This window comes from Solanum dulcamara, chromosome 4 (genome assembly GCF_947179165.1).
Source record: "Solanum dulcamara chromosome 4, daSolDulc1.2, whole genome shotgun sequence".
NCBI classification, from domain to species: Eukaryota; Viridiplantae; Streptophyta; class Magnoliopsida; order Solanales; family Solanaceae; genus Solanum; species Solanum dulcamara.
Genome location: NC_077240.1, coordinates 22,556,001 through 22,572,742, shown reverse-complemented (window position 1 = coordinate 22,572,742; position 16,742 = coordinate 22,556,001). Strand labels below are relative to the sequence as shown.

General features: G+C 35.4%; 2 protein-coding genes across 3 annotated transcripts; both read left to right on the top strand.

Annotated features, from left to right (window-relative positions):
* Positions 1 to 494: 494 nt before the first annotated feature.
* LOC129886961 (cellulose synthase A catalytic subunit 3 [UDP-forming]) lies at positions 495 to 9,271 on the top strand. The gene is made up of 15 exons (XM_055961874.1): positions 495 to 741; positions 981 to 1,092; positions 1,512 to 1,707; positions 2,069 to 2,289; positions 2,406 to 2,523; positions 2,619 to 2,817; positions 3,070 to 3,336; positions 3,440 to 3,785; positions 3,866 to 4,003; positions 4,225 to 4,350; positions 4,477 to 4,689; positions 4,836 to 5,100; positions 6,540 to 6,742; positions 7,352 to 7,702; positions 8,236 to 9,271. The coding sequence occupies exons 2-15, from the start codon at positions 1,069 to 1,071 to the stop codon at positions 8,818 to 8,820; spliced, it is 3,252 nt and encodes a 1,083-aa protein (XP_055817849.1). The 5' UTR covers positions 495 to 741; positions 981 to 1,068; the 3' UTR covers positions 8,821 to 9,271.
* Positions 9,272 to 9,852: 581 nt separating this feature from the next.
* Positions 9,853 to 13,056, top strand: LOC129886962 (putative late blight resistance protein homolog R1B-14). 2 transcript variants are annotated; one of them, XM_055961876.1, is made up of 4 exons: positions 9,853 to 10,514; positions 10,644 to 11,723; positions 11,832 to 12,728; positions 12,861 to 13,056. In XM_055961876.1, the coding sequence occupies exons 1-4, from the start codon at positions 9,986 to 9,988 to the stop codon at positions 12,914 to 12,916; spliced, it is 2,562 nt and encodes an 853-aa protein (XP_055817851.1). In that variant the 5' UTR covers positions 9,853 to 9,985; the 3' UTR covers positions 12,917 to 13,056. The 2 variants fall into 2 exon arrangements, with proteins under 2 accessions (XP_055817851.1, XP_055817850.1); XM_055961875.1 differs by having other exon boundaries at positions 10,644 to 12,728.
* The last annotated feature ends 3,686 nt before the right edge of the window (positions 13,057 to 16,742 follow it).

Here is a 16,742-nt window from a genome sequence, read left to right as displayed (position 1 = left end):
GTAATTACATCAAAGTAAATAAAATAGATTTTTCATCATTATCAAACATAAATTTTAGCAATAAGATACATTAAAATTTAACTAAAATAAACCTCGTATTTACAACAAGTAAGAACCATCCAAACACAATGTAAGCAGCCTTTACTTCATCATCATCTTCTACTCCAATTCCACTTTCAATCCACCGACACAGAAAAGTAAACAACAAAAACAGAGAAAGGAAGTAGTTGAATGATCAAAGAAAAACTTTAAAAAATTGGTGAAATTAAATTAAATAAAATGGAAATAATTGGAGATCTGAGTAAACCAACCAACCCCATTTTTCTCTCTCTCTAGAGCTGTCGGTGGAGTGATTTTTCTCTCTCTAAAACTAAAGCTTCACTCATTCTCAGTCAGTCACACTTGGACAGGCAGCTCTTATGTCGCTTTCGTCTCATCTAAAGCTTAAGCCAACTAGCCATTTATTAATTATTACCAAAATGTGAGTATTTTTCTTCAGACACGACATACTAACAGCTAATACGCACAGTCTACACTCCAATACCCCTTTCAAATATAGCTAGCTGTATATTTATTAGCACCCAAAGAAAACAGAGAGAGAGAGAGAGTGTTTTCGGCATTGCTGTGCTGATCTTTCATTTTCTTGATATTTTGGCTTCTGGGTCTCTCTCTTTTTTATCTGATTTTATATAGTGGATCCAAGGATCTGGGGTTGGGTTTCTTGATTTATCGGATCTTGAGGTACCGTTTCCCTTCTCTTTTTTTTTGGGAAATGTTGATGAATTTTCACTTTCTGATGAGGCAAATTTGATGAGATAAGAACAAGGATAGGTTTTGATTTGTGGGGTTTTCAGTAGGATGAGTTAGTTTTGACTGGGGTTTTACTTTAATCAAAATGCTTGTGATTGTTCTTCTTGAATGAATTCTCTTTCTAACTGAACAAGGAGCTAAATAGATTGTTTTTACTTTTAATTTTATAGATCTGATCTGTAATTTGGGCATGTTGGTTGGCGACCAATCGGGCTGAGGCTGCTATAAATCCATTGTTTACATCCAAGTAGACTGACAATGGATCCAGAAGGTGATGTTAAGGTTAGTTCATGAAAGTAACAAATAAAGACTCGACCTTTACCTTGTTTTTGCACAATTGTTGTTCAGATTGGTGTGATGATATCATTTCTTGTAGTTTTCAATATGGGTTTGGTATTTTGGGCAGTTAATTTGTCTCTGGTGTTCCATTACATTGTACTCTATGTCAGTATCAGGTTGAAATGTTTGTAGTAATTTGTCAAGAACTGAACTTTAATGTTTTGCTGTTGTTCCTATTGAAATTCAGAAGGTTTTAGAATGTTTAGATCTTTGACGTGAAGCTTAATTTAGAATTGTTCTACTAAGTGTGAGTAGAAGTAGTTTGTCGATCTTGTATGATATGAGATTCAAGCTTGAATGATAATTTAGCAAGCTTATATATAAATGAGGAAGTTTCTTATTGTGCTGATTTTATTGCATAGGGAAAGTCCTTGAAGACCTTAGGTGGTCAAGTCTGTCAGATCTGTGGTGATGGTGTTGGCTCTACTGTGAATGGCGAGCCATTTGTTGCTTGCGATGTCTGTGCCTTCCCTGTTTGTAGGCCATGCTATGAATATGAGAGGAAGGACGGGAATCAATCTTGCCCACAGTGCAAGACCAGATACAAGAGACATAAAGGTATGTATGATTCTGATTGAGCAATTGAGTTGAATAGCTAATAGATCATTCAGGACTTGTTGGCCAAGAGAAGTAAGAGACCTTTAGTTTTTGAGTCTGGTGCATGATTGTATATGCTGAGTGGAAACTTTTTTATATAAGATGATAAAATGGCTTTGCTAAAACAATTGTTTACCATCAAGAGATTATGCATGAAGTTAACTTACCATACCAAGCAACAAAGAACACACTAAAAGAGAAGAAAAAAGGGATATGCATCTTCCTAATCTACTGAAAAATTTGAATGGCAGTTAACTCGATTAAGTCCTAGACAATTCCGATTTGAGATCTCAATGTGTGCTGTATTATTTGATTTTAACAGGAAGTCCTGCTATTAGTGGTGAAAGTGTAGAAGATGGTGATGCTGATGATGGTGCCAGTGATCTAAATTACTCTTCTGAAAATCTGAATGAGAAGCAAAAAGTGGCTGACCGTGTGTTGAGCTGGCACGCAACTTACGGGCGGGGTGAGGAGACTGGTGCTCCAAAGTATGATAAAGAGGTCTCCCACAATCATATTCCTCTGCTTACAAATGGAACAGATGTACGATTCACAGTTGCTAGTTTTTCATGTTATTATCTTCCCCCTTTCCTTGACTGTCTTGCCTGGTATAAGTAATTGAATGAGTGACTGATTGCTTGTTGATGTCTTACCTCTAGGTTTCTGGGGAACTGTCTGCTGCATCACCTGAACGCTATTCAATGGCATCTCCCGGACCTGCTGGTGGTGCAAAACACATCCATCCACTCACGTATTCAACAGATGCTAACCAATCACGTATGTTCCTGGTTGTTCTACAAGTGTTTACATAATTATCTCTTCCTCATCTCTGATTCTAGATATTTGAGGCTTTACTTTACTTATTTTGGCAGCTAACATCAGGGTCGTGGATCCAGTACGGGAGTTTGGATCCCCTGGACTTGGCAATGTTGCTTGGAAAGAAAGAGTTGATGGCTGGAAAATGAAGCAGGATAAGAATGTTGTGCCGATGACCACTAGCCATCCTCCTTCAGAACGAGGAGCTGGAGATATTGATGCTAGTACTGATATTCTGGTGGATGACTCTTTACTGTGAGTGTTTTTTCTTCTGCTGGCTATGTTATTTATTTTCTGGTTTCTGAGTGGCTGTTTTGGTAGATCATCTCTGATATCTTCCTATTACAAAGAAAAAAAAGGAGAAGAAAACAGAATATTCTGTATTCGTGATATGTGCTGAATCAGCATTCTGATGGAATGTTGAAGTGGTTGTTGAAGCATTCAAATTTTGTGCTGTCCTTGAATATAGAACGAGTTTCCTCTAATGGTACATCTTTGTTGGTGCAGAAATGATGAGGCTAGACAACCTCTTTCAAGGAAGGTGTCTATTCCCTCGTCTAGGATAAACCCTTACAGGATGGTTATTGTCCTCCGGCTTGTCATTCTTTGTATTTTCTTGCACTACCGAATAATGAATCCAGTGCCCAATGCAATTCCGTTATGGTTGTTATCTGTGATATGCGAGATTTGGTTTGCAGTATCTTGGATTTTGGATCAGTTCCCCAAGTGGCTTCCAGTCAACCGTGAGACCTATCTTGATAGGCTTGCGCTTAGGTTAGAGCTTGATCTTTTTCTCTTCGTTCTTTTCTTTTCCATTTTGTTTTGCTCATTTCCATTTTTATCTCTTATACTCACTTTTAATCATGATGTACGGTAGGTATGATCGTGAAGGAGAGCCATCACAATTAGCTGCTGTTGACATATTTGTTAGTACTGTGGATCCTTTGAAGGAGCCTCCTCTTGTTACAGCAAATACTGTCCTGTCCATTCTTGCAGTTGACTATCCTGTTGATAAGGTGTCCTGTTATGTGTCTGATGATGGTGCTGCCATGTTGACGTTTGAAGCCCTATCTGAAACAGCAGAGTTTGCAAGGAAATGGGTTCCTTTCTCTAAGAAGTACAGCATAGAGCCACGAGCTCCAGAGTGGTACTTCTCTCAGAAGGTTGACTACTTGAAGGATAAAGTTCAAACATCATTTGTAAAAGATCGTAGGGCAATGAAGGTCAGTTTTAGTGTTTGCACTACCTTTTGTTGTTTTCTTTTTGTCGTGTGCTCATAATGTTTCTTGGAATCATAATACAGAGGGAGTATGAAGAGTTCAAAATTCGCATCAATGCCCTCGTCGCAAAAGCTCAAAAGGTCCCTGAAGAAGGATGGATTATGCAAGATGGTACACCATGGCCTGGAAATAACACCAGGGATCATCCTGGGATGATTCAGGTAACTTTTAGTTATTCTTTGTTGGATGTGATTTTTAGAACAAATGATATCAGTGTTGTTCAATTACTCTAACTTGCAGGTATTGAGGATTGGATCTTACTTTAGTCCACGAGTTTGACATTGGTCTTGCGTACTTACGATTAGCTTTTCTATGAAAATTCCAACTTTTGTCAGGGTATTTTCTGTTCTGGGAGTAACTCTATTGTCTCTGTTGCTTACAGGTTTTCTTGGGACAAAGTGGAGGACTTGACAGTGATGGCAATGAGTTGCCACGACTAGTGTATGTTTCTCGTGAGAAGCGTCCTGGCTTCCAACATCACAAAAAGGCTGGTGCCATGAATGCACTGGTAAGTTGTTAAATATTGGATATTGGATATTGGAGTTGTTTATCCCCCCCTCCCCCACTCCCCCACCACACACACACAAATCTTGACTTAAATCGGACATCTTTATCATATGCAATGATCGTGCAGGTTCGTGTGTCAGCGGTTCTTACTAATGGACCCTTTATGTTGAATCTTGATTGTGATCACTACATAAACAACAGCAAGGCATTGAGAGAAGCAATGTGCTTTTTGATGGATCCTAACCTTGGAAAATATGTCTGCTATGTTCAATTCCCACAGAGATTCGATGGTATTGATAGGAACGATCGATATGCCAACAGGAATACAGTTTTTTTCGATGTAAGTTTGAACTTCAGTAACAGTGACTGACTTATACTCAGTCGGAGGCTAGAATAGTGTTTTATGCAGTTCATGCGCTTTTATACTGAGATTATTTCATGTGGATCTTGGTGTGAAATCTTTTTTTTTTGTTGTTGTTGAACCAGATAAACTTGAGAGGTTTGGATGGAATTCAAGGCCCAGTGTATGTGGGTACTGGATGTGTCTTTAATAGAACAGCCTTATATGGCTATGAACCTCCAATTAAGCCAAAGCATAAGAAAGCAGGGTTCCTCTCTTCCTGCTTCGGTGGATCAAGAAAGAAGGGTTCTAAATCAAGTAAAAAAGGCTCAGACAAGAAGAAATCTTGCAAGAATGTTGATCCCACTGTGCCAATTTTCAATCTGGAGGATATAGAGGAGGGAGTTGAAGGTATAGTTCAAATTAATAAATCTTTTCAGTTCATGTTATGCTTATACTACCACACCTTACTCAGCAACTCCATTTTTAGTAAGTTAATTGGCGAAGCTGTTGCATCAGGAAAAAAAAGGAAAAATTGCAAGTTGCTAAATGTCCCATGGATTTCTATACTGATACTTTTCAACATCAGTAGACAGTCACATCCTTCTCCATCATTTAGACTTATCTACCTTATAGTTCATTCTTCTGATTACCTCAAATTTTTTTCACGAAATTACTTCTGAACTGGAAAATAGAAGATAACCCCTACCTTTAGTGAGTAGTACTTGTAGAGTACCCGGAACACACCAAGTAATGGTTGTTCAACAATGAGAATTTTGTCCTATATTCTTTTGCTTTCTTAAGAGTGAACCGTGTGTGTTCGCCGGCCTTCTGGAATCAGGTTTGCCATCATCCAATGATGGAAGTCAAAAAAATTGAACTTGTGAACTGTCACATATAATAATGTCATTTCTAAGTCTGGATTGTGCTAGACCTGCCCTTGCAAACAGAAATATTGCTATGGTTTGAAGTTTCTCCCGAACCTTTTAAAATGGACCTAAGTTCAGACTTCAGACATGTTGAAAAGAGGAGACGCACATGGAAATTCTTTATGCTGTTTAGCTTGTAGAAAATCGCTCAACCTATTGTGCTCCAATCCATATGATTGCTATAGGAATTCTCCCTCATTACCTCACTTTATTTATTAGCTTGTTCAGTATGGTTTTGTAAAATTTGTAACTACTGATTGACACACAAACTGCAAGAAGTATTCTATTTCTAGGTATGTGTACACTAGTGTGCCTTCTGTTGCTTGCGCTCACTACTTTTTCTTACTTCCCTGGTTCAATTTGTTTGTCTAGTTTTGACTTGGGACAAATTTTAACAAAGTAAAGAATGACTTTTGAGTCTTGTGGTTTTAAACTAAAGATAGGTAGAGTGTACCAAAATACTCTTTAATCTTGTGGTCTTAAACATGTCATGTGGAAGTTAGAATTATAGAGTTGCCAAAAAAGGAAAGAGAGATTCTTTTGAAACAACTAAAAAAGAAAGTAAGGCAAACAAATTGAAATGGGGGAGTAATTTACTAAGAAAACAGAAAAAACAAACTTAATTGTAGGCATGAATTTTATATGTTGGGCTTTTAATTGCTTCTTGATTAGCATGCTAAAGTTATAAGCAAGGAAAGCAACTCATCCCAGGCATATATACACTACTTTTATCAAGTTTGAGAATTGAAGTATACTTTTGTCCTCTTTATGCTTCTTGTGCACTCATATGTTACAGGATTACCCTATTTCTTTATGCTTGAAATCCCATAAGTTAATGTGGTTGTTCAATATATTCTTGAAGTTTTTGCTAACTTCTCACACACTCTCTCTCCTCTCCCTCTCTTTCAATCATGAAATCAGGTGCTGGATTTGATGATGAGAAGTCACTTCTCATGTCACAAATGAGCCTGGAGAAGAGATTTGGACAATCGGCTGTTTTTGTTGCTTCAACACTCATGGAGAATGGCGGTGTTCCTCAATCGGCTACCCCGGAGACCCTTTTGAAAGAGGCTATTCATGTTATCAGTTGTGGTTATGAAGATAAATCAGAATGGGGAACTGAGGTAATGTTGTGTTCTAAATCCCCACCCCACCAAAATCTAGGATAGGTAGGGAAGAGCCTGTAAGTGGTGTGAATTAAGCTCACTATTTAAAAAGTTCTAGGATGAGTAGGGAATTGTAGATGGACAATCATTGCCAGGGGAACTGTATTAACTGAAACTAATGTGACTTATTACATAGTGTTTGACCTTCTGACAGAAAAATTAAACCAAAAAGAGATCCAGTGTCTAGTGTTGTACCGAAAATAATATTCTATTTCCTTCAATCTGGTGAAACGAAAATGAGAAGAACTTGTCTTTCTGCTTTATCAAATAAAGAAGAAAGAAAAAGTTTGTCTACCCTACAATGAATATTAACTTCTTGCATAATATAGTAAATCGATTACTGGAACTGAACATGCTGCATATTTATAGCCATCAGTTGCAGCATAACCCTTAAAGAAAATGATGACAAGCTACTTCTACATCACTAAATTCCCAGATGCATCGGTTTTAGTACATTGTAAACACAAGAATTTCTTTGTGGTACTACTTATTGTAGACTCTAACTGGACCATGATTGTTGTTACTGTTGTGTGTTTGAATTCTTAAAATTTCGTAGTGTATGTGCAGATTGGATGGATCTATGGTTCTGTCACAGAGGATATTCTTACTGGATTTAAGATGCATGCCCGTGGTTGGCGATCTATATACTGTATGCCCAAGAGACCCGCGTTCAAAGGGTCAGCTCCTATTAATCTTTCAGATCGTCTGAACCAAGTGCTTCGATGGGCTTTAGGGTCGGTGGAAATTCTTTTCAGTAGGCATTGTCCTATATGGTATGGATACAGTGGACGGTTGAAGTGGCTGGAGAGATTTGCTTATGTCAACACCACCATTTATCCAATCACTGCCATTCCACTTCTTATATACTGCACACTTCCAGCTATCTGTCTACTTACTGGGAAATTCATTATCCCTCAGGTTAGTTGTGGATCTATAAATTCATGTCAACTTCTTTGCATGCTTGTTATATCTTGGCTTCTTTCGCATAATCCGAGGTTATTTAATACTACTACTGTTTATGTGATACTTTTTCCCTCTCTTGAGGAAAAAATGATACTTTTCTATATCTAGAAACAATTTAACTTTAAACTTTTCATTTTCCCATTAATAACACAATTCTATAACCACAGAAATGTTATGGGATGTTTAAGACCACAAGTTCCAAAAGTCAAAGTCTTTCTTTCTTAAGCTCAGGGCCCAGTCAAACACTTTCACAGTCTTATATGATAAAAAAGTAAACACCTTCACATAAAATGAAACAGAGGGAGTATTGTATTAGCTACACCTATGATCCCCCTATTTTATTTGAGTTCACTTGTCAGTTGGCCTTAAACTGCTCATAGTTACTATACTTGGCCTTAAACTGCTCATACTTTCTAAAGTTGCTTTATCATACATTTGCTAAGATATCATTTCACAGGATTTATGATATCATAATTCTTCTTTTGCAGATTAGTAACCTTGCTAGCATCTGGTTTATATCCCTCTTTCTTTCCATTTTCGCTACTGGTATTCTGGAGATGAGATGGAGTGGTGTTGGAATTGATGAATGGTGGAGAAATGAACAGTTTTGGGTCATTGGTGGTGTGTCAGCTCACCTGTTTGCCGTCTTCCAAGGGTTGCTCAAAGTGCTTGCTGGTATTGATACTAACTTTACTGTCACATCCAAGGCATCAGATGAAGATGGGGACTTTGCTGAACTCTACTTGTTCAAATGGACAACTCTTCTTATACCCCCCACTACTCTCCTCATTGTAAACCTGGTAGGAGTTGTGGCAGGCATCTCATACGCCATCAACAGTGGTTACCAGTCATGGGGTCCCCTCTTTGGTAAATTATTCTTTGCTTTCTGGGTGATTGTTCACCTTTACCCCTTCCTCAAAGGTCTCATGGGTCGTCAGAATCGGACACCCACTATTGTGGTCGTGTGGTCTATTCTTTTGGCCTCCATTTTCTCTTTGTTATGGGTGCGGATTGATCCCTTCACAACAAGAGTTACTGGACCAGATGTTCAGGCTTGTGGCATCAATTGCTAGGAAAAAACTCAAGTTTTGCATGCAAAGCAAATAACTAGCCCGAAGGTCATTGAAGTACGATGTAATCAACCATGCATAATGAGTTGAAGATGCTCTGTAGCTGTGTAATCTATCATGTTTTTCATCCAAACTTGGGTGTGTGCTTGTTGTTTGTCCATGTGATGTTTACGTTATTTTGTGCAGAATTTAGCCATGTAAAAGTTCCTCGTGGATCCAAGATCAAACAAGAGACACTAAATCAAAATTTGCTCCTTGCTTTAGGTTTTATCCCCAGATAGAAACTCTGCTTGATGTATACGAATTTCATATTACCCCATTGAGATGGATGCAATGTTGTAACTTATAGTACCCTTAATGTTTCTAGTGTATTTTATTTATTCATTCAAAATTGTGTTGCAACATCAGGACTTCAAAGGTTATTTATATGACAAAATTTGTTTCTTGTCCTTTACATTTTCCTTCTTTGAATTCTCTTTCACTACTGAGTATCTTGTTTTAACTCTGAAAGTGCTCTCTTTCTTCAATCTGCATATATATACTTTATATAAAAGACAATGATCGATCTCGACTTAAGTAAATGATGTTTGTTAGAAGTTCAAAAATGAGGGATAATAAGATGTGTGGTACTACAAGTAAAAGATACAAAATTCAAACACATCACTGTTTAAGTTTGTAATATGAAGTGGAGGGCATTTTGGCATCAAAGGTCGTCTTACAATAGGAAGAATTCAATTTAGAGATAAAAGTTAAAAACACTGGACTATTATCTTTTTTTGAGTTTCATACTTAAACTATTGAGAGTGTGTTTTTCAAACTAATAACTGATAGTTTAGGTATGAAACTCACAGTCCAATAATTTAAATATGAAACTCAAAAAAAAGATAATAATTTAAATATGTTTTTGATATGTATATCTTTATTAATTGAAAAAAACTATCTAGGATTATTGCAATTAGATTAGTCTTGAAAAGGACCAGTTCACTTCAATCATAGCTGTCCCATGCCCCATTATTTATCTAAGCTTCAATTTTCACACTACTAGCTAATAATTTCCTACATTATCCCTTTTCAGCATTGAAGTGTTCTCCATTTTCTATTTGGGAATTCAATTTTTTTTTTCAAAGGTAAAACAGGTTTCTTGTTCTTCAATTGGTGAGACTGATTGATGGCTTATGTTTCTGTTGTTTCTCTTGCTCAAACTCTAGAGCAACTCAATACCAGAATCCCAGGTTTGTTTTCTGACCTAAAAATTCAATCTTTAGCTGCATCTATTGAATATTTCAAAGCCTTTCTTGATGATAGTAGCAAGAGTAGTTATCACCAAGAAAATGTCACTGTTTTGGTTGGAAAGTTTAGAGATGCACTCAATGAAGCTGAGAATATTATTGAACTAAAGATTTGTGAGGAGATTCATCAAAGGGGAAATGAAGATTTAGTAGGAAGTTTAGTACCAGTAGTACAGAAGATTGAGTTACTAAGGAAAGAGTTGGTGCTGAGTCTTGAGACTTGCACAAGCCATGGTCATGACATTGAACCTGCTGAAGATCATTTCGAGACGAGGCTTGGAAGTCCATCTAGACCTAGTTTTAATGCAAATGTGGAGAACGATGTTGTGGGTCTTGATGATGATTTGGAGAAGATCATAGAAAGGCTATTTGGGTCCTCATCTGAGCGAGAAGTCATCGCAATTACAGGTTGGGTTAATTTGATGTATGATCATTAAACTTTACCTACTATAACATTAAAGTCACCAAACTTTTTCTCATTAGAGTAATCTAATTTTACCCCCTAATAATGGCCATATGTGAGATCAACCCTTACAGGTATGGGTGGCATTGGCAAAACGACACTTGCTAAAAAAGCTTATGATTATCCTCGAGTTAGGTCTCGCTTTGACGTTCATGCATGGGGTACAGTAACTCGAGAGTATGGAATGAGGAGGTTGTTGTTGAGTCTAGTCCGTTGCATTCCAGGTATGACGACAGATAAGCTTGTAGAGAAAACTAAGGATCAGTTAGCGGAGTCATTATATAGAAAACTAAAGGATCGAAGATATCTTATTGTCATTGATGATATTTGGAGTACTAAAGTTTGGGACAGTATAACAAGATGTTTTCCAGATGACGGCAATGGGAGTCGAATCATATTAACGAGTAGGCTTAAGGATGTGGCTGCTTATGCTAATTCCGATAGCCCTTTGCATGAGATGGGGGTATTAGGTTTAGATGATAGTTGGAAATTACTCTCCATTAAGGTATTTGGGGCAAATGATCTTTGTCCTTCTGAGTTAGAGGATATCGGGAAGCAAATAGCAGAAAGATGTGGTGGACTTCCTTTGGCAATTCTGGTGGTTGCAGGGTATCTTTCTAAGATTGCTAGGAGAAGAGAAAGTTGGATTATTGTTGACAAGACTGTGAGTTCAGTTGTTGCGAACGATCCTGATGAATGCCTAGGTGTGCTTGGTATGAGTTACAATTACCTACCGAACCACCTCAAGCCATGCTTCCTCTCTATGGGGGCTTTCCCTGAGGACTTTGAAATAAAAGCTCGGACACTGATCCATGTTTGGGTTGCTGAAGGGTTTCTAAAAGCTGAAAGGCTCAAGAGCTTGGAAAAAGTTGCAGAAGAGTGTTTGGAGGATCTTATTAGTAGAAATCTAATAATGATTAGAAAGAGGAGGTTCAATGGTGAGATCAGAAGTTGTGGCGTACATGATTTGTTGAGGGACTTGAGCTTAAGAGAAGCTCACAAAGAGAAGTTCCTGCATGTAACATCAGCTCGATATGTCTCAAACTTCCTTGCACAAAGGAATGAGGGTCGTGGCTTCAGTTTTCTTTCCAACATTTCTCTAAATGATTCTAGTGAGTTGTCATCTCATGTTGCTCGATCGATGTTTTTCTGGGGTAAACTGTTAATCTCTGCTCCGCCTCATAGGAAAATTTACTTATTCGTGAGCTTCAAACTTATCAGAGTGTTGGCAATTTTTTCTCATATGTTTCCTTCATTTCCAGCTGAGATTACACAACTAATTCATCTAAGGTACCTTTGGATTCGATCAAATGGTGATCTCCCCGCATCAGTGTCTCATCTTTATAATCTGCAAACCTTGGTATTTCAACAGCCGGAACTGTATTATATGTACAAAACTTTGGTTCTGCCTCGGGATATCTGGAACATGACACAGCTAAGGCGTCTGCGTCTACTGAGTGGCAATTATCTATCTAAGCCTAAAAGAAGTACCAAAACAGAAGAAGGAGCAACAGATGATGTTTTGGGGCTAAGCAATCTGGAGGAACTTTCTCACTTATGTTTTGCTAGCTGTACAGAGGAAGTCTTTTCATGCCTTCCCAATATACATAAACTGAGTATTCTCGATGCTGCATCAGATGATGCATCTGAACATTTAAAAAATCTGGTACATTTAGAGAAACTTGAAACGTTGAAGTGTGTCTGCTATGGTCAGAAGCTGCTCTCCTTATCAAACTTGTGCGCTTCCCTAACATCTGTTAAGAGGTTAATATTATCCGGCTGTCTTCTGCTTTCAGAAGACATGGCAAGTCTAGCTGCATTGCCCAACCTTGAAGTACTTAAACTTAGAGATAATGAGTTTGAAGGTCGTGCGTGGACACTAAGTGATGAGGACGTGTTTAGTCAGCTAAAGTTCCTACTTGTTGCTGAGCCACGTCTGGTGAACTGGGTAGCCGGTAGTGATAACTTCCCAAATCTTCAAAAGTTAGTTTTGAGGAAATGCATCCATCTTGAGGAAATTCCAATCGATATTGGGGAGATATGTACATTGGAGGCGATTGAATTGATCTGCTGCAGCTCTTCTGCTCAGAATTCAGCAAATGAAATTCAAGAAGAACAAGAAAGCATGGCAAATTACTGTCTTGATGTCCGTGTTTATGGTAAGTTTCCCAGAAGTATCAGCTGAATAGTTGGCATTAGTTTCAAATTCTGAGCTTTCCTACTATGAAATATTTCTTGAAATCACCCGTTGAGTTGCTCGAAATTCTGACTGATGAGTTTCTCTCTTGCAGCTGATGATGATGAATCTTCCTCGCTGTTCGACTTCTGGAGAGCAGTACTAGATTGAACTTGAGAAATCTGTATTTGACATTGCTAAGATTTTTGTTATTGTTCCTTCAATTATGCATGATATTTTCTTAATATAGTAAGTTGATCAGTATTCTTCATGCATTTATAGGTTTCTAAATAACTAGTAGTTTGATTCCACTGAAACTTGTATATTTCCTTCATGTTAGTGCAAACATTTGGAGAATGTTAGAATGCCAAAGAGTTCTGAAATACAAAGACCAAACTCCCTGCTGAAATCTTGATGCAAAAGTATTGCTTGATTATACAAGAGTTAAAAATGAACACTGAGAAGTGATACGATATTACGGTGCTCACTGAACCTCCATAATATTTAACAAGTCGAGTCTTATGTCGGTCATGTAGAGCACAACATGTAGAAAAACTATTTATGTCTAGCTTCCCAACAAATCAAACGGTTCTTGATTTGGTTGCATATGGTCTTTTATATTGAGCGACACAATAGTGATGATCGGAGCAGAGTGTGATATATAACACAACTTCATCTTTAGCTTTAACTCCATAAATTCCAAATAAAGTGAAAAATATTTGAAATCTATAGTCAAACGCCTGCTTAAAATCTCACTTTAAGATATGGTCATTTTTATCTGAGGTGTGCAAAATTAGCAAAGATTAGAACTCAGAAGAAACCTTTTAGACTAAATATGTTCTACCCAACTCTTAGATTAATCTACAATGAATTGTGTTTTTAGTAATATTTCATTTCACTCCATTTCCAATAATCACCTTCTTCGAGAGAGGATTATACAACTTGTAAGTTTTGATTCTTTTATCATATCCAATGAAGATGCACTTTTCTCATCTATCATCGAGCTTCTTTCTTAACTGTTCAGGAACATGAGCATATGCAATACATCCAAATATTTTGAGATGTACAACTTCGGACTTTTGACTACTCCATGCTTCATTTGGTGTCATATATCGTACACTCCTTGTTGGACAACGATTCAACAAATAAACTGCACATCAAACAGCTTCAGCCCAGAAATTTCTTGGTAAATTCTTACCTTTCACCATACTCCTTGCCATATTGAGAATGGTACGATCGTAGACCTCACGGAGATTACGTAGTCTTTCTAGCAAATTAAAACGCTCTCCCTATAAACACTTCTAATTTACTTACTACGTGATCATTTTACTAAATTTATACAAAATTGGCAAAAATGTTGAAAAAATTAATTTTGTATATACCACAATTTTGGTGAATTCTAATTATTTAGTTCATTGTTAAATTTAAAATGTACTTTTGTTGCGTAATTTTTTGTTCGAAGGACATATTCTTCTTTATATTCTAAACTAATGCTATTAATAAGCTAAATTAGCTTTATTTCTATACCTTCAAAACACACACTTCAATTATTCTGTTCACGTGAATTGAAAGAACATAAAAGTACACAATCAACATAAGTTGATTTTTTACTTAGTTTTCAACCCTTTCTATAGAATATTCAAATTTTCTAAAATGAAATTCACATATTTAAAAGTTAATATAAATAGTGTAAATTTCTAATAGGTAATAATTCAAAATATTTTAAAATTATTTATAATATATGATTAAAAAAATTGTTTTTGTTGGAACGATAAAAAAAATACTAAATACTACTTAAATTTACCAGGTGCAAAAACTCCATTTCTTTAATTGTATTTTCCCATATAAGCAAATCTTTTGCATGTTTTGCCTCTCTAAATATTAACTTCCTACATGTATCAAACTTTAATAAAGAATAAAATTATAAGACATTTGATTTAATAAGATTGACAATAAGTAGATATTTTTCACTTTTAATTTTCTACATCTTATTGCTTTAAATACTTTTCATTGTAACAACAAAAAAAAAAGTAATTTGCGATTTGTACTTCTAATGTATGCGCTTTTTTTACTTACATTTTATTCTATAATTTTTAATAATTTGCATCCTAATCTCCTTAGTTCTTGCAAAATCACAAAAAAAACTCCGTTTTAAAATTATTTACAAGGATAAAATAGAGAATTACATAAAAAAAGTGATTTAAATTAAAAATAAAAGCAGTATTAAATACAAGTCATTTTCCGCTTTTTTCTATTAAAATGAAGAACAATCATTTATTTTTACTACTTTTTTCTATACTTTGGTCTCAACAATAATCTCTCTCGGAAGGGACACAATTAATTTTTAAAGATAAATTTCTTTAATTTTGGCCAAACAATTATGTCCTCCAACCAATTGATATTTGGGGTGTTTAACTAGTGGTGCTTCTACTCCATCAATAAGTTATTAAAAGCAAATTCAAAATTTTGTGTGTTCCTCATTTTTCTTCCTTTTTTGCTGGGGTGAATTTTTTTTATTTGTAAATCGATGAGAATGTTTGTTTCAATCTTTATTTTTTTGACTTTGTATGTGTATGAAGAACAAAGACCAAAACAATCAATTGTGTTATTGGTAGAAAGCAATTTAATTATATTTTTAAATCGTAACAAATATAATAACTTATTAATTTTTCTATTTTTATTTTTGTAAATAATTAAAAAATGAAACTTTCTTATTTTATTTTGCAAAGAACTAAGATAAGATATAAGTTAGAGATAAGTGTCAAAAATATACCTAAACTATCCTTTTTTTTAGTCTCATATCTGAACTATTGGAAGCATGAGTTTCACACCCAAACTATCACTTATTAGTTTGAGAAACACTCCTAGTGGTGTGTGAAATACACTCTCTCAACTCTCTCTAGTTTTTGAAAAAACCTTGCTACATGGATAAAATATTTCACCTTAACAAAAATTAAATAAATTATTAATATTAATTAAAAGTTAAAGACTAAAGCATTTCTATCCCAAAAAAAAAAAATTACTTTTTTATAAAATATTTTTTTAAAAATAAAATTTAAAATATTTTGCTCACGCACCCCCGCTCCCACCAATCCCAGTCCTTTTTATAAATTTTCTTTTATAAAATATTTTAAAAAAATTCATACTTCACCCCCTCCTTCACTCCTTCCTAAAAAAAATTAAAATAAAATAAAATTATACCCACCCCATCTAACCCTCCGCTCTTAATTTATATATATTTTTCTTGTTTTGTATTAGATATGTACAAATATTTTTAGAAAAATATTTTTGCCTACTTGCGTACCGGATATAACTGAAATATAAATTTTATTTTAAGAAAAGTCTTCCTGCAAGTAAAAGATATTTTCCTAAAATCATATGTATATATCTAACATAAAAATGAGAAAAAATTTGAAAGCGGGGGGATTAGATTGGGCGGGTAAAATTTTATTTTAAAAAAATAAAAATATCTAAATTATTATTTGAAGGGGGGAGGGGAGGGGGGAGATGAAGCAAAAAAAAATTAATTTTTTATAAAAGAAATTTAATAAATAAAAATAAAAGTAAAAAATTGGGGGGGGGGGGGGGGGGGGTGTATGGTGAGAGAAAGTGGTGGAGCGAGGTAAGAAAAATATTTTATATTTTAATTGTTTTTGGGATACTTTAATATTTAATTTTAATAATTTATTTAATTTTGGTTAAAGTGAAATGTTTTATCCATGTGGAATGTGATGTGACAATTTTTTTTAAATGAAAGAAAGAGTGTAGTACATATATCATGATAAAAATATAATAAAATCAAATTAATAGGTGATAGTTTAAATATGAAACTGACATTCTTAATAATTAAAAAATAAATAATTAAGATATATTTTTGATACTTATATCCGTGAGTTACAAAAGAAATGCATATGTTACCGGTGCATATAAAAAAAAAAAGGTGGAAGTTGCTTGTCACTCTTCCTTCAAATAGGAAAAAAAAACCATTTTGGGCAAG

Bases quoted from the DNA above. Each gene is read 5' to 3' on its own strand.
- LOC129886962 (XM_055961875.1), top strand. From the start codon at position 9,986: ATGGCTTATGTTTCTGTTGTTTCTCTTGCTCAAACTCTAGAGCAACTC. The intron at 10,515-10,643 runs GTTGGGTTAATT...CAACCCTTACAG, and splicing joins AGAAGTCATCGCAATTACAG to GTATGGGTGGCATTGGCAAA. The intron at 12,729-12,860 runs GTAAGTTTCCCA...TCTCTCTTGCAG, and splicing joins TCTTGATGTCCGTGTTTATG to CTGATGATGATGAATCTTCC.
- LOC129886961 (XM_055961874.1), top strand. From the start codon at position 1,069: ATGGATCCAGAAGGTGATGTTAAG. The intron at 1,708-2,068 runs GTATGTATGATT...TGATTTTAACAG, and splicing joins CAGATACAAGAGACATAAAG to GAAGTCCTGCTATTAGTGGT. The intron at 2,818-3,069 runs GTGAGTGTTTTT...TTGTTGGTGCAG, and splicing joins CTGGTGGATGACTCTTTACT to AAATGATGAGGCTAGACAAC.